This window comes from Ambystoma mexicanum, chromosome 10 (genome assembly GCF_040938575.1).
Source record: "Ambystoma mexicanum isolate Mex_15411 chromosome 10, UKY_AmexF1_1, whole genome shotgun sequence".
In the NCBI taxonomy this organism is placed as follows: Eukaryota; Metazoa; Chordata; class Amphibia; order Caudata; family Ambystomatidae; genus Ambystoma; species Ambystoma mexicanum.
This window is the reverse complement of record NC_090932.1, coordinates 1103588307-1103607428: the sequence shown is the minus strand read 5'-3', so window position 1 is coordinate 1103607428 and position 19122 is coordinate 1103588307. Positions and strand designations below refer to the sequence as shown.

Sequence of the window (19122 nt, the reverse complement as noted above, 5' to 3'; positions counted from 1 at the left end):
GAACAATTCAATGATGATTTTGGCAATTTCTGTGTTATTTTAGGCATTTTTGTGATCCTGTGGGGATATTTCAGCATACTTTTGTGGATACTTTTAAGCAAGTTTAGGAGAAATATCAAAATGTATTTAGATAATAAGGGCAGTCAAAACTATGTGTGGTCCACACCCAAATATCAGTTACTGGGGTTCAAACTCTACTTCCTTTTATCTGTGATAAGTGGAAAAGCTAATCATTTAAACAGTATGGGGCTCATTACGAGTCCGGCTGTAACCGTGCCGGCAGGTTGCCGCCAGACCTGTAATGATTTACCGGCGCCTCCGGCAGTCTGGAAAGTCAGGCGCTGGTAAACTGTAAATCCCCATTCCCATAGAGTCCCATGGGAATGGGGAACACAGAAGCACCGGCACCGTTAATAACGGTGCCAGTGCTTCCATGACGGTCTGCTTACCGTGGCCGCTATATTCGGCAGGGTCCGACCTGTAGGGCACAGTGGCTCTGGCATGCAGACCTGTAATATGCTGGTCCGGAAGCAGCCCCTATGTAATTCTGATGTGGCAAAGTTTATTTAGAATTCTGATTTTAGGAGACTCAAGTCATTTGCATAAAAAATGCTCACACACATTGCATGGTTGTTTTCCAATTCTGAATTTCACATTATATTTTTTAAATTTTGGAATACTGTATGTAGCCAAATTGGGGCACAATCCTAGATCCATCAAAATGGACGACTTTAAACCCATGTGTATGCACTTTTTCCCTGTGTAGCCCTGAGTACAATTCACTGGGGATTCAACCATCTGTCCACTAAAGAGAAATCCATGCTTACCGCGGGAACTGTGCGAATGAAACAGAAAAGGTGGCAGTCACAGAGCACTTCCCATGAAACCTTCCAAGAACTGTCCCTTTTTTTGAGGGCCACACACGTGTGTCTAGTATACATCTTCTCGTAATGACAATAATAAACCAGAAAAAACACTGTTTTTTAATACTTTTTTATTGCACAGTTTATGTACAAGGTATTCACAATGTCTGAGCTTGTTGACAGAGTGTGAGCGAACATTACCGAGGCCTAGAGCTGTGTTGGAGAGGTGGGGATTTACTTCGCATTGCTGGCCTGCCAGCAGCCAGCAATCATCGACTTCCATTTGACACACTAAAAGAACAATCGTGGGGTCAACTCAAACCAAACAGTAAAACGAGTATTCCAAATGCCTTTTAAGCTGAGCCTACAAGCGGAAGCCATCTTGGAACATGACATTTTCCGATTTGCTGTACACAGTGTCTACACTCCTGCCCAAACAAAGTACTGGATATTAAGTTGTGTGAAGTTGCTGAGTTAGTTTTATACATTGCAAACAAACAGCGCGCAAGTGGGACACAACAAGGGGATGTGGAAAATTGGAATGGGGTGAGAAGGAGAACTAATACAGTGGAGCGGAATGGTGAAGAAGAGAGGGAGTGCGGAGAAGGGTATAACGGTGCAAGATAAAGAAGAGTGGGGAAGTGAGGCGAAAAAGAGGAGGGTGGTATGCAAATGGGATAATGTGGGGGAAATGGTAAGAGGAGTGGGTGAAGAAAAATATGATATGGGTATGGTTGTAGGAGTAGGACAAGACAAGATATAGGAAAAGATTTGGTGAACGGAAAAAGGGACCACAGAGAAGTGACTCGAAGTAGTACAAGAGAATGAAGGAAGAGAGGATGAAGAGAAGGGGAAGAGTGATGGGCCAGGGGTAAGAAGAGAGAAAGAGTGAAGAGAAGGTGCCATAGGGAACGATGAGAGTGGAGTGTGACTAGGAGACTTATGAAATGTAAGAAGTTTAGGACGTTACAGCTTCCATGTTAACTGACAGTACAGAGGAGGCAGGCAAACTCGACATTGAGCTTCCTTTTTCTGCAAGCAGTGACAGCTGGCATGCTGTAGGGACACACTTCCTGCTAGCATAAAGGGCTAACATGTGTTGATAGCTACGCAACAACTCGGCGGGCGTAGGACGTCTGCAGCTCCACATTTCAGCCAGGCCTGACTGGACGTTTCCAACAGGTCCAGGGTTACAATTTAAGCAACTCTGATGTCTGGAAGCAAAGGCGTGGACAGTCTAGTGACCCAATGGGAAGACATTACCCAGGGCATGGAACCAAAGAAATCCAAGTCATAGGATTTGTGCAATAAATTACTAAATAGCTGCTGTAAGACTATGGAATATGGTATCATGCCTGGAGCGGCGGCTTACACATAGGAAAAGCAGACGTGCCCGGCTCAAAGTGTAACTTGGCCAGATGATCACAAGCCGCAAGTGTGTTTTGTTTGCAGCAGACACACATTTGCCTACAAAGGATACAGAGGCTTATAAGCGGTATGCGCACTCTAAGTATCACTCTAGCGCCATCCGGCTCATGTCATCAGGCTCTACCCATTCCAGAAACGTAGAGTTAAAATTGTGCCTCAATGATTTTCACGGGCTTTCTTTCCACAGGTTAGGAAGGACTTTAGACAGCCCTAAAACGTACCTCAAAAATAGCCAGTGATGGGATCTGGGCAAACCCATTCCCTAACACCTGGAACTGTATTGTGTTCTAGTGGAGAAAAAGATGTTGCAGCTTCCTAAAAGATCATACATCACAACCATTGCAGATCTGGACAGCGCACAAAGATTAAGCAATGCTGTATTGTTGTGGAAACTGCCCATTGCCACCTTGATAGATTCAAAGAACAAATACATCAGTCGCACCATATGAGAATAGAGAAATCACAAACTCACAAACATTCTTGGAATTTTCTACATTTAGGAAATTTCACAAAACTTTGTGAGAGGGTATGGGCCGAAGATGGAGAAGTAAATGGAGAGGGATTCCGGTACTTTGGTCAGGCATTCACGGCCCTACTACTTGTGAATGAACATTCTCTGAAAGAATATGTCTGCAAATGTATACCCAAACTGAGTGAGGGATGTCGGTCTTCCAGGATCTGCTCGTAAGGGAGACCCATGAGGATAGCACTCCCCATCCCACCGATGAGGTGGCATTGTATTGGAGAAGGAAAGTAGCTGTTGGAAAGAAAGAACCGTTCTCCTCTACTAACTCTTGTCTAATATTAAGACAGTGCAGGGCTGATGTATGTGAGAGATGCAGTGTATAGCCTCCTCCGAAGAGTCAGCACAGGTTTTAGTTCAGAAGCGAGGCCTTTTAGAAGTCTTCAAAGTTTATGGTATAGGTTTCGACGGTGGTCAGTGGCCTAGACGTGCTGCTCGTGATGGTATCCCAGGACTCTGTCTCTTCCTCTACTAGCTCAGTGACTATTTCAGTATAGACCTCAGTCTCTGTTTCCCAAGTGACAAAAGCCTCGTCTGTGGGGGGCTCAGTGCTCCATGCCGGTGGGGCCATTGTGGTGGTGGTGGTGGTGGTAGGTATGGTTGTTGGAACTGTGGTGGGTTTCATGGTGGTGCTAGTGCTGTTCAGCTTGCGTCTTCTCATGCGTTCTCGCAACTGCTTGCGTCGCATTATCTGCTCCCGAGTCAGCGGGCCACCAGCCGGCCTGCGTGGGATAAGGCGAATTGGCCTGTTGCCATTTAGTGCCATGATTTCACGGATCCGCTTCCAGTTGGAACGTGCCAGGATGAAATTGCAGTGGGTGGCGCCAATGTCATAACCCACAGTGCATGTCTTGGAGCTGGGTGTGTACCCTTCTGCACGCACAGTAACACGGTACTCGCCAGGGTTCAGGATACGCCAATAATCCCCTCCACTTGCTGAAAGAAAAAGAGCACATTATCAATGTATGAACCCCATAGACAGATTATCATTGAGGTATGCATCTACCTGTGAAACAAACACAAATAAATGAATACAGAAGAAAACATATCTCCTAATCACCTGTTAATCATCTTGCTCAGTTATCTCTGTCTATACCTTATCCACGCTGACACCTACCTTTCCAGACCTTTGACTCACATCCACCCCACTCATCCACCCTAATCAACTACCTCTCCTCTACCCACCTCTCTGCATTCCCCTTCAGCTAGATCCCCTTCTGACACACACCTCCTCTTTCCACTCCACACTATGCACACCGTTCACCCACCATCCCCAGGGGCCTTACATGTTGCCCACCCCACCGATCCTTATCACACTTGCTCTCCAGCCTTGCTAGCGACCCCTGCCTTTGCCCCTAATGCCACATACTCCTCTTACTTGTCCAGCAACCATCCCTTACACCTGTCTCCGACCCTCTAACGTACTCACTCCCCTTATTAACAACTCTGAACTACCCCACTGGACCTTCTTAGGTGTTCAGCACCTCTAACCTCAATCGTTGCAACATGTAACATCATGAGATTACTATCAATAAACAAACAAAATGGTGCCCACGGTCACTGCAGACTGGATGCTGCTGCCAAAAACGATGGGGTTTGCAAGACACCCCAATATTATATTTTCAGGGTAATCCTGCTAACTGGGGATATCCTTTGTATCTAAAAGGATGCTCTACAGGCCACATTTATGAGTGTAGGGGTAATACCCATATCTTTTACAGGTGAACGCCAGAAGAATTAATATGAGGAAGCAACCAAATATGATGTTTCTTAGTAGATGTTCAAAAATTAGATGAGTCGGCTGCAATAAAAGATTGATATATCTAGGAAGAGAATTTTTTAAGAATAAGGGCATTAAACAAACATTTTAATTTCTTTTCAGATTTGAAGGTATGGACCCAGTGAATCGTTTGTAGAGCTATCTATCCTACTAGCTGATAAATATGATAACTGATACTTGGGTGGGTCAGTACGTGTGTGTTGGTCTCAGATCACACTGATGTGATCTGAGACCAGATAGATGAATATTCCATACACTTATTTTATCTTCCAAATGGGTGAATGCTTTTGATTATGCAGTTGACCAAGTGAATAGACCCAATTGGGATGTTAATTAGGATAGGAAGGATAAGTTCATTCCAGACTTGCTATGGTCAGGGTCAGAGAGACTGACGCACCTATATATGCGATCTCCTTAATGATGGATGATTGCTTAATAAGCAGTACTGGTTTTTAAGAAAGTGGTTTTTAATTATTTCTTTTTTGTTTTTTGACCCCTTTTTCTCTTTCTCTTTTTCTTTTTTAATCTTGCACATTATTTCATACAAATGTAGGAATAATTGTTTTTTTGTCCATGTCACAGGATATTTTTTTATTGAAAATGATTAAGGAAGAAATTGGCAAGTGTATTAAATTGAATATTTGGATCACAGTTAGTTAGCCTTGAAAAAAACTACATTAGATCAAAACACATGCTGGCTAAGGCAACAACTAGCAATCCCCTTAAGCAAATAAAGTTAAAACCTTTGTCAACATTACAAATAGCACAACATTCGTTCACTTCAGAGTTTGCTGGATTCATGAAAGAAGATATTTATAAGGAGTACTGCTTATTTTATAATTTGACATGCGCGTATGGGCCTGAGGTGTACTAATACTTAAATTGGCTGTCAGACCATTGCTTCCTTCCCCGCCAGCTTGCATTTGGGCCAGGCGCTCATGAACAGAAGTACGCCATATAATATCTCACGAACCACACAGCAGGCTGCCAGAAGCAACACAAATCGTCTCAGGTCTGAGAAAGGAAGTGACCAAAGGGCAAAGTTGTCAAGCCAGGGGCACTTGCAAGCACAACACTTCCCTAGCACTCATTGCCATATGCCCTTCCCACCCACTCTCCATTCTGGGTCAGATGTATCCAGGAGCTGACGTGTGATATCTGCCACAAACACCCTGAACTCTGAAACTGCAATCTCTCTCTATCACTCACACCACAGCCACCTTCGGCTCCTGTACTATGGGCAACCACTTTGTAAAATCTCCCCACACACATCCCAAACCTCACACTTAGCTAGACCCCTTTTAGTTTCTCTGATCTGTTCAACCTCTCTCAACAGCCATACATGGACAACTTGACAACCCTCAATAAGAACAATGTTTACATCCCCGCTCACATCCAGCTTCTACTTTCCAAGATCCTTAGCAATTAATACTAACAGAATCATTCACACACTCGCCCCTTCCCTGCAATAAGCTCGACATTGCCTTCATCACACCTTAAATCACTAAACCTCATAACCCTGCATTGTGTGCATCTTACACACTTTCAGACACACGCAGACTTTCTTTACACCGGCTTTTCCTCAAAAGCGCTCAATTCTCTCACTTCTATATCACTCCCCTTTGCCTTCCTCCCGCTAGCTCTATCCCCCGGAAATGATTGCCGGGCACACAGAGGCAGATTTCTTTCGGGCAGATTCCTTCTTTGAATACACAGAAGTCCTTTTCACTCAGACCCCCGTGGCGTAACATCCTAGACGACATCCACACCACGTACCCTACTTTTACACTATCCCCTTACACTGGCCACATCCCTTCATCCTCTGTGACCCAGCCCTCTGTTCACCCATACCTCTTTCCCCCACACACAGATACTCCCCCCTCCTACCTCCATGACCATGGCACCCTCTGCCCATATCCCCAAATGCACAACACCACTCCTCCTTACTCCATGGCAAATCTACTGCACACCGCACTCAAGTAATCGCATCACTTCACCGGACACAGTATGCTCACTAACTCTTCTAGATAGTTTAGTTTGTTTATTTATAAAGCGCAGCCAAACCCTCTGGTAACTGGGCACATTTGACTTAAGGAGCAACATAGGTTACAGAAAGGTTGTACATACAAGATACATAAAAGATAATACAATAGGGAGCATTAGGACCAGGCTACAGTGTGGTCCGTGACATGGTTACAGGCTAACTGGGATGCAGATTGCAGTACCAGTATGCAGATACCATTCTTCTTACTGAGAAGTGAGCCATGTTTTGACCTTAGCTCTAAAAGACCAGAAAGACTCTTCAGACTTAATTGTCATGCAAAGTGTGTTCCAGCATTTCGCTGCTAGCACAGGGAAGCTAGACCCCCCTGCTGTTTTCAGGTTGAATTTAGGAATGTTCAGTTGGTGCATGTAGGGGGTTCTGGTGGGTCTGGCTGTGCTGTGTCTAGAGAATTTGTCGGATAAGTAGCGTGGGGCAGTCAGTGAAAGGCATTTGTGAGTAATGACAAGCCATCTTAGTTTAATTCTGTCCCGGATAGGGAGCCAGTGGACTTCCTTACTGAGGGTAGAGATGTGGGCCTTGCAAGGAAGGTTAAGGGCGCATCTAAGGGCATTGTTCTGTAAGACCTGGAGTCTATTCAGATTGTGATTAGTGGAGCCTAAAAAGAGTATATTACAGTAGTCTAGTCTGGATAGTATCAAAGCTCTAGACAATGTGAGGCAGCTGGTGGTTGAAAGAAATGGCCTACAGGCATTAATGAGTTTATTAGTATAGGCCGTGGATGAGATAGTGGCATTTATTTGTTTTTTGAGTGATAGAGTGGAGTCGAGATACACGCCCAGAATTTTGACTTCTTTAGAGACTTTTATGATATTGCCTTCAATTGTGAATATTTTTATTTATTTATTTATTTATTGTTGTTTTAATCAAGATAAAAGAAAATCTTGATTTTTTTCAACATTACAGTATTAGCAAACATTTTCTGATAAAATGCAACATTTATACATACACAATTGCTTGTTACAGATTGATATGGTTAACAGATATGTATAAAAACATGAAAGTTAGATTGATTAGCTCAGTTTTTCCCTAGCCTTTTCATTTTTTAACCGTGCAAGAAGTTCAAAATAGCATATCTAACAGTTTTCCTTACAGTGTGAAATAACAAGTTCCATAATTCTGTAGTAGACTCAATGTATGATCCCTCAAATAAAGGCTTAAAAAACAAAATCCTCTGTGGAAGTAATATTACACATTCTGCACATAAGTGTCTCAACGTTCCAGGAGCGGATTGACAGTATCAGCAAGGCAATGCTTTTGGTGGTAAGATTTTTCTTCTGCATAATACTTCGTGGGTAGGCCATATGTTTAAACGAAAGTGCAGGAAATCATCTCGTTTTGTGAATAATTGGTACCTAGCGTCCAACTTGTTGAGGCGGGCTTGGGATCCTACGTTGAGCAGTTCCGTCTTGTCAGTGTTCAAGCAGAGGCTGTGGGTGGCCATCCATGCTTGAATTTCAAGGTAGATTTCATTAAGTTTTGCAGCATCTTTCTCTTAGCTCCCAGTGAGTGTGATGAGGACCTGGGTGTCGTCAGTGTAGTTGGTGTTTGTGACACCCAGATCGTCAAGTCGATCAAAGAAGAGCTTGGTAAAGATATTGTAAAGCAGTAAAGCGTGGGTGAACTATAAGAACCTTGGGGTATTCCACATTGGATTGCGACAGGGTCAGCTGCAGCCAATGGTGCGAAGAACCTAGTCGACCTATCGGATAGGAAGGACTGAATCCAATTGGTGGCATTCTGTGAGAATGCAGCAGCCGAAGAAAGGTGTTGGGTGAGAATTTGGTGGTCAACTAAGTCGAAGGCTGCGGATAGATCCAACAGGAGCAGGATGGAAGGAGCTAAAGACCTAGCCCCCTTCATCACATCGCTGATGAACACCTCATTTAACAACCTTAAAGAGGCATGTTTCCTACCTCTCCTCAAAAAAACCTAACTTAGACCCCAACATACCCACTAATTATAGACCCATCATGACTGTCCCCTTTCGCCTGAAAATATAAGACAGAGTGGCTTACCTCCAAATACAACGACATTTGGAAAACAATAACCTCCTAGGCTTGCGACAATCTGGCTTTAGACCCAGGCACGGGACCGAAACTGCCCTCCTGGATCTAAAAATCCAAATGGATGAAGCTAAAGACAAGGCCATCCTGCTCCTGTTGGATCTATCCACAGCCTTCGACTGCATTTTCATCAGCTGATTTTCTCTCAATGTACAAATAAAGACATTCATGATCTGCTCATGCCAGACAACATTGACCTATTCCACATGGAAAAACATCACCCCCACAACCGTACACAATACATCTAAGAAACTGGCGAGGTCAATGGGCAGGGCACCGTCCTGCTGCTTACGAAGAACACAGAAACATTGATAAATATGTCTTCCTGAACCCAAGAGTGACTCTCTTCTTGTACACTGCACCATGCTCCACAACCATTCCTGATCATGCCTTCTCACATCGCGGCCTCTCTCTCTCTGCTGACATGATATGTTCCTCCATACCCAACACCATTCTTGAACACTCTTTCCTCCAGAGGTAGACTGGGAACCAAAAAAAGGCCCTGGAAATAATTTCTGGGAACCAAAAGAGGCCATGGAAATAATTTTCAAAGTGGCCCAATATTACACATTTTCAGCAAGACGAGCCCTTTTCCTATGGGAACATTTGGAAATACCACACAAAAGAGGCCCAGGTTGCAGTGGCTTACCAGGAAATCTCCAGAGTTCTCTATAGGCCAGTCCACCCCTGCTAAATCCTTCAACATTTGTTTTGATGTCCACAAAATGCACACACTTTATATAACTATCCGCCCTGGAAACCTTCTGTCACCGGTCTCACCCTCTCTCTCCTTAACCTTAGGAGACACCTGCCTCTCCCTACTTTAACTGAGACACCTCACTCCAGCCAACTAAAGTGTCCAATGTACCTCCATCCTTCTTGGAAATCAATCAGTGGATCTTGGAAATCGATCTTGGAACTTAGCTCAATAACAAACCTCCTGTCAGGTGAACCCGGGCTAAGCTACAGAAGAATCCACAGCTGGCCTGTGTATGAACACCATACCTGGTCACATGCAGCTCTCATAGAAGACACACACACCCACACATGACATCTATGTGTATCCCTGCAAATGTAACCTCATGCTACATGAAAACTGGCAACAGAGGAGCAGGAGAATTGCCATTGCCAGCTAAATGGACACTATGACCACAGAAAACATACTAATCAATTATGTGGATCTTAAAGTGGGCAATGCAACCCGTGCCATTCTCCCATATGAAAGAACTGATACATTCATGTGTATTCCATCAGGCATTATCCATTGTGTGATGCACTGCAGTGCCTCTCACCCAGGGTTGCCATGCAACGAAACTGGAGAAAACAATGGCACGCTAAAAATAGGCCAACTAGAGACTGCAAGTTGGCCCTCATGTCATGCATGAGGTTGGTGCCATTGCTGTACCCTAAATTGTTGCCCCCAGAAGGATGACAAGCCCATCCAGCACTCCATCTCCCAAGATGATCTTCACAGAAGTGGCAGGAAATCCGAGAACCACCATCTTGCCACCAATCCTATTTCCCACCTGAAAGTAAAACACACCTGAATGCACATAAGCGAGGGTGGTGTTAGGAGGCAGAGCCAGGTTGCTATAGAAACCGCTGGTTTGGGGATAGGTATTTCTGGGTGTTTTTAGGAGGTGAAAGAGCTTGGAGGAAAGTTGAGTTTGAAGACAGAAGGAGAGGGGCGGAGCAGTAGGAAGGAGGCTGGAGAGCGGCAGCGGAGAAAGAGAGATAAGGGAATGGAGAATAGCAAAGAGATGGCGGGACAGAACATCAGAGAAAATGAGGCGGTTCAAGGAAGAGATAAGGGAGGGTTAGGAAGAAGAAAGGAGTAGAGGGGAGGTTGGAGAGAAGGGAGGAGTAAAAAGGAGGACAGAAAAGACATGAAAGGAAAGAAGAGACAAAGACGTATAAAGGAACAAAGGAGGATGCCGAGGAAATCAAAAGAAAGGAGACATTAAAGGAGAGGAAGCAGTATAAAAGAGGTCAGAGAGACACCAGGGGTGAGATGGGAGCACGCTTTCAGGAGAAGGTGGCAATAATATCCAGGGGTAGCAGGAAGAGGAATACAAGAGACTTGGGTTCAGGAGAGATGACTTTTGATTTTGCTAGGGGTGGCAGTGGGCAGATTTGTAGGAAGTCCCATTGAAGGTATAGGGACTTTTAGTGCAGATGGTTTTTCCTGTGGTGGGTCGAGGGGGATGTCTGTGCCCCAGGGCACTGGCGTACTCCGTGCCTCTGCTTGTGTTAAAGCAGGCATCATGGAGTAACAGTAAAACCTCTAGAGTGATAGTCAGAGGAGAGACCCAGAGAGAAGTGAGGGGCACAGGCACACTCTAAGACTGAGCACAGTGAATGGAGGTAGGGTGGAGGTACGGGCATGTGGCAGGGTATCAAGGAGGGAAAGCGGGAGGCGTGAGCATTAGGTCTACTTAGGCACAAGGCCATTATGACTCATTGGTAAGGTAGACGAGGACAGGGTTAGTGGGACTAAAACCAGCACCCTAACACAGAGCAGAATGAGGAAGCAGGCAGTCACGCCCACTAAGGTGGCTAGCTTCCTGCTGGAGGTTTTGGGGACATATCGACCATCCCTTGCTATTGCCATGTTCCCTGCCTCGAATGTAGATGGTGTCCCGGGAGGAGGGAGTTTTAAATGAGTCCGGGGCAAGAAGCAGAGGATATGGAACCAATCATCTAGGAAGAAGTTTGGGGACACTTACACCATGACTGTGAGTGACTGAGCACTGATCACACAACTTGTGTGAACCATAAGGAGAAGCCATCCTTTTGTTTCTTTTTGTGCCATTGACATTTGCCAAAGAGAAGCCATCCTGTTGATTCTCAGTGCTAGTGATGGGAGGGATATTCCACTGAGAAGCATGTGAAGGGAGCTTATTTACTTTGGCCCCACACTGTAGCTACCCATAACTAACCTGCGTTTAACCAATCCGGATGTCTGACTGTTGTTGATCCCACTCAGCCTTGTAATGGTAACAATGCAATGCAAAGTCTACAGAGTGGTGTAGCCTAGTGTTCAGAAACCAGTGATGAGGTCAACCTTGGACATCGATGTGAACCATCCTAAACTGATGACCACTTGAGCAATTTGTTGTTGTGGCCTTTCATAGATATTTATTATATATCTCTCTCTCTTTTTTATGAAGACAATAAGTAAATCAATTGTTATGACTTTTTTAGGATAAAGTTTTAACTTACATGTATTATTGTAATGTATGTATGAATGGTTAATGGACGCCTGTGTATGAATGAGATGGATTATATGTGAAATTATGTGTTCTTAATTTCTTTCCTGCGATGTAAAATTGTTGAGTGCTATGATTAATTCTCGATTAAAATTTGATATTTGATATTTAAATAAAGGATCAGGTTCAATTAAATTTCTTGATTCCTTTGCTTCCAAAATTGTATCCTCTGGATTTCTTCCTTCCGTAATTAGTAATGTACTAATACCCTGACCCAGAATGTGGGGTTTCCTGTGTCCTTCAGATAAATATACAATACACGACAGCCACCAGCTTTCCACCCAACACTCTTTCTGAGAGAGGAAGTGTTCCCTGGGACAAAAAGGGGGACTCTGTGAGCACTCCGGCAGAGATGGCCAGATGGGCTACTAAGGCCAGCATATCAAAATTCATTTGCAGCCTTCGACCCGACTTCAGTAGCACTCTCTCTGACAAAGTAGACGAGATTTCAAAATACCAGCTGAAACCCCTTAGCGACACGCAAAAGAAGAGCCGGAATGCATTTTTTGACCCAACAGTGAGACTTGCATTTTTAATTTTAGATCATATATGCAATCCTATGCAGTATTAGCTGACATTTCTCAGACTCTAGTGACTCCAAGAGTTTTCCCACCAATTCCCAGCATCCGTTATCCTAAACCTGTTGGAGAGGATTGTTTATTCAAAATTTGGTGATGAATATAACTGCTCGACCCTACATAGAGGGGTTATCAGCACACGAGAGGCACCAAACCTAACTGATAGCAACATTGAAGGTGCTGATGAGGTCACATTTGAGGAGCAGGTTGAGGGGGGCCTGAAAGCTTTGGATGCTGGAAGAAGCTAAGTGACCAGGAAGTAGTAAAAGGGGGCTACCCAGAGACCCCCTCCCTGCCCCAGTTTGCTATGTAAGTAAACCCCAGGGAAGATGGCTGTTGGAGCAGAATTACATTTTTGGGGTTCTTGCTCCCTGACCTTTTGGGTGTCATAAACACTTTGCTGACTTTTCTTTTGTTGCTGGCAGGCCAGCTACTGAAGTCCCTATGTCACTGCAAGGCTTTCCTGACTGGAATGTGACTGATGGGCTGCCTTAGGCCCATCCCTCAGTGAATGCAATAACAGTGACAGCGAGAGACCCTCTGCATTCCGCAGATCCCTTCCTGATTCTTAACTGAAGAATGGTGAAGGTGAGCTGCTGCTGAAGATCCATGCAGTCTGGTCCCTGACTCTTTTAGCCTTGCATTCTGCTCATTGCATGCAGGCGAAATCCCTTCCATGGCAATTCCTTCCCTTCTTTCCATCCTCCTGGCTCACTGCATTGGTTGTCTTTGCTTGCTCTTTCTTACACTCTGTGCTGGAACCCTGATCACATCCATCCTTCTGGCTCAAGGGTCTAAGATAAGGGGTCTACTATCTTCCTGGCATGGAAGCTCTGGCGGTTTGCTGAAGCTCAATCTCAGCTCTGTTGAGGGGCATCTTCGGTCATCGCCAGCCATTGCCTCCAGCGTGGGACCATTACTTGGTGATAGCATGCACCCACCTACTTCCCCCAAGATGACCTGGGCTCTTGGCTTGGTTCTTCTGCGCTTCTAACACTGCCTTTGCTGCTGCCGAGTCTCCTTTTTTGGTCCTGCTTTGTCTGCATCCTGGCTGGCCATGGGGTTGAGTCTATGTACCCAGTGCTGCCAACTGCTGTTAGCTGGTTGTAAACCCTGTCACCCCGTTGTTCCTGCGACAACATCTTTGCAACTAGAACTCAAAAGTACCTGTGTCCAGGTCCTATGGTTCTAGTCCTCTAGTTGGCTCTCTTCTCATAGGTAACAGGGGCGAGGATTAGAGGGATTTTGAGGGGCCTCCAACCCTGCTGTTGATATCTGTTTTCTGCAGTGGACCTCTGCTCCGTCTGCAACAAGCATTTCCCCGCTGCTGGTTCTCAAACCCTGGGCTGGAACTTGTTTTGGGGGCCCCCTCTAGTAAATCCACTTGCACTTCTCACCTATGCTTCCCATTTACAGGGGGACAGCTGCAAAGATATACTGCTCATGGGCTGCACCAAGACAGAAGCGCGATGGAAAAAAACAAACCATAATTGAAGAGAACCACGTCATGAAGCTGCACGTTCACCATGACAGACCCACCTGACCTCAGAATCGCAGCGGTAGTCTTTACACCCTATCGGCTTTTGCTTTCCATTCCAATGAGGGAATTAGAAAATGTGACAGTAAAATGCATAAGAAATTAGCACACTGATAGGGAGAAGGGAAACACATGGGGAGGAAGTGGAATTCGAGAGCCTTGACCAATCCCACAATAAGTGGCTAATAGATGAATAGCCCCTCTAATAGGCATTATAGGGGCAAATAAACCAGCGCGAGGCAATGTAGGAGTCAGAAGGGGGATCTGGGGAGGTGGTTAAGCAAAAGAGAGAGTGGAGCAGTTTGAGGAGCATGCCAACACAATCTCTTTGAAGAAGTTGACTGGAAAGGGAGCAAGATAAGTTGCCAGGATTCTAGGCGAGAGGACACCTGAAGGGATGAGCAGTTGTTTGCAAGCTTGCCGAGAGCTACAGCCCAGAGCCCGGATGCAGCTGGAAAATCTGGAAAGAAAACAACCTAAGCCTGAAGTGGGCGCAAGACTAGGAATGTCACCCTTGGCTAGTGGGTTTGAATAAATTCAGTCTGAAAAACACCAGAGCAGGGTGGGGGATTCCCAGTTGTAAGCTTTTGAGTATCCCCTAAGGCAAGTGGGGAGCATACATATTTGCTGGCAGGTTTCTGCTCTGTCTACATCCCAGGAGGTTAGGAAGTAGCCCAAGGAGAACACCTGAGCTGAGGCGCACATTGAGGAGAATCTAAGAAAGTGTGCTATAAACACCATGAGACTGTGAGTGACATGGAAATAGCCATCAGGGGGAAATAACTCTGTAACTGTGTTTTCTGTAGACTAAGAAAGTGAACTTGAAGTAGAACACTATGTCCCCTTAGTTAAGGGTTTCGCTCTAGTTTGTTATACCCACTGATGCTGTTAGGCAAAGCTATGCCTCTTTTGTGTTCTAGTTGCAACCCGTTAATCTCTGTAGGTGTTCATCTAACCCCTACTGCTAAAGCGGTCAGAGTAACTCATAGATGGAACCCTTTAATCCCACGTAGGGCGGATCCAGGTCACCCCAGAGACTTTGGCAATCATTACTTGTACTGCCTCATTACGTGTTCCTCCCTCACTGTTTTCATAGGGCAGCCAATGCAATGTCCAGACTCCCACTCCTTGTGGTCTCCACCTCGGATTCTCTGTTTTACCCACTGTCTGGGCCAGAGAGATGAACACACAGCTCAAATTTAAGGTGTTAGGGATGAAGGGTCTTCACTAAACACAGGTGCTAAGGGATTAAGCAGAACTGAAAGCAATGCAGTTGGGAAGCCAAATTACGACATCCAAACCTGGATTTCTAGAGGACCGTAGTCTGTCAATCCTTCCCTCATCCCCTCAGGTTCTGTAAACTGCCAGTCAAAAAAAGGGACTCAGTCTTTTGCGCTGTAAATGGGGCAGCATGTCCTTCCCAGCTTTTGCAGTTGGAAGTTTGCCTTTCGCGGAAGTTGTCGGGGTGTTGTTCTCCTCTATGCATGTGGAGCAGCCACTCCTGATATACATGGTCATGGATATGTGGGCCAAGCATCACACACTGCATTTGAATTAATTCAAGATTGCGATAGGCCCTGAGATTGTCAAGCATAACTCTGTTGTACTGGTCACAGACTCTGCCTCAGTCCTGTCCAGCACTTGAGTCTCATACTCTCTCCTAGATTCATGCCCCTTGAGATGTGCACCTCCTCCTCCACCTTAACTATGTTGCCATTCTTCTTCCCCCTCCCCGGGCATTTCTTCCATTCTTTCCTCCTCAAGCTTCTCCTCCTACCTTTCCTCCTTGACAACTTGTAATACTCTGCTCCCTTCCTCCTCCCCTATTAGCTTTTTTCCTCTCCACGTCTTTCCCACTCTCCTTGTCACAACTGGATCTCCTTTTCTCGCTTTACCCTCCTTCACCTTCTGAGCTGTTGTCTCCATTGCCTGCTAATCTCCCTTGTCACTTTCCTCCAATTCTCCTCCTCCATTTTTCTTTCCTTCTCCTCCTGATGCAACCCCCCCTCCTTCACCTCAATGGCTCATGTTCTTCGTCCCCTGTTTCCTTCAGGTGTTATATCTTTCACCTCTTCCTGTAACCACCTCCACCTTCTTTCGCTTCATCTCCAAAACCTGCATTTTTTTCAACTCGTTGCCTCCAGTTTTGTTCTCCTCCACTTCCCCCTCAGAGCTTCTCTCGCCATCCTCCTATCTTCCTCCTTCTCCTCTTTCTATTTAGCCACATCCCTTATTCTCCTTCCCCACCACCTCCTTTACACCTCTAGCCTCCTCGCTGCCCCGCCACACACTCTCCTGCTCAGTGTGCCTCCAGCTCCAGACTCACACACAGGTCTGAATCTCCAGTACCTTTTCATAATGCAACAGGCTGGCCCACTGACATCCGGATTACTAAATTGCTTTCAGATATGGGTTTGTGCTAAGCAAGCATTGTGATTAGGAAATTTGTTTCTGGGCTACAAAACCTCCAGCGGATTTCAATTCTGTTGATTGGTCAGTGCCAGCCTTAGCGCCAGCAGTGCCCAGGACAGTGAAAGAAAGATTTTCCGGAGCAGGGAGGTATTCACTGGAATAGGGTGCTGATGCAAAAGCATCAGCACCCTATTCTAATGAAAACCGCCCTGCTCCCGCGCTGGAGTAGGGAGATAATCACCACAATAGGGTGGCAGTGCGAAAGCATCAGCACCCTATTGTTATTAAATGTGCCCCGGTCCTGCACTGCAAAGCCCGGCGCTAGCACAAGAGCGGGTCCATTTTATTTCAATAGGGTGCCTGCCGTGCCTTCTCCCACCATGCCAGTTCGGGGGAGACCTTGAAAGACTCCCCAGAGCTGCAGTGGAACCACCAAGGTGGGACCAAAGGGAGCCACGGCCACCCTTATAAAATAGCTGGCCGCCCACCCACTTGCCCCCGCCTACCTCTTAGAGTCAATTAATGCGCCACCCCAGGAACCTCTGGGGGGTGCCACTGCTGAGATGCTGTGGCGGGGGGCTAAGGGCACCACAGGCGGTCGCCCGGGCGGCTCTGCACTAAGGCCAGCCCTGATTGTGGTAATGCAGCTGAGTGACGTGCCATTTTAAAGCAGGGGCTGCCATCTTTGTTTTATTGACATGCATATGTTGGCAATCGTCTCTCATTTTTGCTAAGCATTTGCAGGTTTGCGCCATGCTCCTTTGTGTGGTCTCCTGCAAATCAACAATGCAAACAGCGTACTGAACGCAGTTTGTATTCGTACAAACCAGATGCCACCTTTATCTTGTCCAGCTGGCAGGGGGTCCTGCTGCAGGGTCCTGAGAGCAAATACCTGCTGAAAGCCGCTAGGTTGTTTAAAAGCATTTTCCTCATTGTCGAGCCCTGCTCCCCTCACTGGATATGTTGCAGGTAACTCAAGAGTAACTGGTCTTGCAAAACTATATGCATCGCATTTTGATCAATAGGGGGGGGTCTCCACATGAAATGTGCCGAGGTAGCCCCTGGGACCAAAGGTCTATTTATGATTTGTGGACCTAATACCACATTATTCTGGATTATATGACTACACTTTCCTTTCCCCATGTGTAAATGATAGCATGTAAATGACATGCTACGCAAAACCATTTCGCTTTGACAGGCAGAGTGGGAGTGGTAGGCAGAAACGGTCATCTCCCTGCACTAGCATTGTCCTGCAACCACCTCAAGCACACACCAACATCAACCCACCTTCCAGCCATGCTGCAAACTTACCTCACAGCCTCACCATGCCCTGCCCTATCTCACAACTTCAGCACCCGGTTCTCCCGGCACACCCACCTCATGTCTGATGTCAAACATTAACCACATTACTGTTTCCCCTCTCCCTCTCTGTTGAGCAGTGCTTTAAATGGGGTGGTAAACTGATGGGGTGGGATGCTCTCGTTAGAGGGCATGGCCTAAATACAAGTGCTTAGGCCACGCCCCCCAGCATGTGCCCCCCAAAGTGCCTCCCCCCAGCCCTTGCATTCAAAGAGCAGTGGTTAAAGAATTGCATGTGCGCCCGCCCAGGAAATCCTTTAACCACACGGCTCCTTGAATGCAATGGGCTGCATGATGTCTGTTTATTCCGAAACAGGAGGAGGGCTGGGTTGGACAACCTCTCCTTTTGTTTCTGATTAAAGAGCTAATACGCAGTGGAAGCCCTTTAACCAGGCACAGTTAATGGGCTTCCTGCTGCATGTTAGCTCTTTACCCAGAAACAATAGGAGAGGCTGGCCTATCCAGCCCTCCTCCTGTTTCTGAATAAAGAGACATCAAGCAGCAGGTTTAGAAGAAGTACTGCTCAGTTGTGCTTCTCAGTTACACGGCTGCCTGCAGGTGTCAGCATTTTGGATTAGAAAAAAGAAAAGGTTGATGCCTTTTCTGTTTTCTAATCCAAAATGCTGACACCTGCAGGCAGCAGTGTAACCGTGCAGCGCTCGGCTAAATGCCTGAGAGGTCGGCGTGGCTGGGGCTAGTCGGGGTGAGTCCCGGCAGGGCCCCGGCTCAGGAGCCCATCTCAGAGACTGCTGTGGCTTGGACCCCGGCTGACTTAAAGCCCTGCTGCTAAGAGAATCCTCTGCACACATCCCATAAATAGGGGATTAAAACAGTATTTAATGTTGCTATAGAGAATTTGATGGCACTGCGCCTAGAGAAGATAATGACAATCAAAACATATAAGAGCTCACAATACAGGAAATTCTAGTTTGTATGGCATGATGGGAGATTAGCTCTTGAAGAAGCAAAAGGAATTGTTGCCAATGTGGACAAACCAGAAATTACAAAACACAATTCCCTCATCAGAGATTTCATGCTCTACCTGTCATCACGTCGTGGTTGATTTCTGCCACACTGATTGTTGCATTTGGGATGGGCTCTCCTTGTTGGTCTGTCACCACACCTTTAATACCACGGTGCACCTGCAAGGATCAACAGTGTCTACATGAGTGTGCACAGTAGGTCACCAGCCACAGTGTGTTAAGAAAATGACAACTGCAACACAACAAAAAAGTCATAGCTGGG

At 46.0% G+C, this 19122-nt stretch overlaps 1 protein-coding gene across 2 annotated transcripts in view; it reads right to left on the bottom strand.

The window, feature by feature from the left end:
• Window positions 1-977: 977 nt before the first annotated feature.
• The window catches only part of AEBP1 (AE binding protein 1), a 367991-nt gene continuing 349846 nt past the window's right edge, over window positions 978-19122 (bottom strand). For both annotated transcript variants that reach the window (XM_069618951.1, XM_069618952.1), the window contains 2 exons: window positions 18920-19019; window positions 978-3750 (listed from right to left, as the gene is read on the bottom strand). In XM_069618951.1, the coding sequence (XP_069475052.1) occupies window positions 3188-3750; window positions 18920-19019 (663 nt within the window). In that variant the 3' untranslated portion in view covers window positions 978-3187. The remainder of the gene's footprint in view (window positions 3751-18919; window positions 19020-19122) is intronic.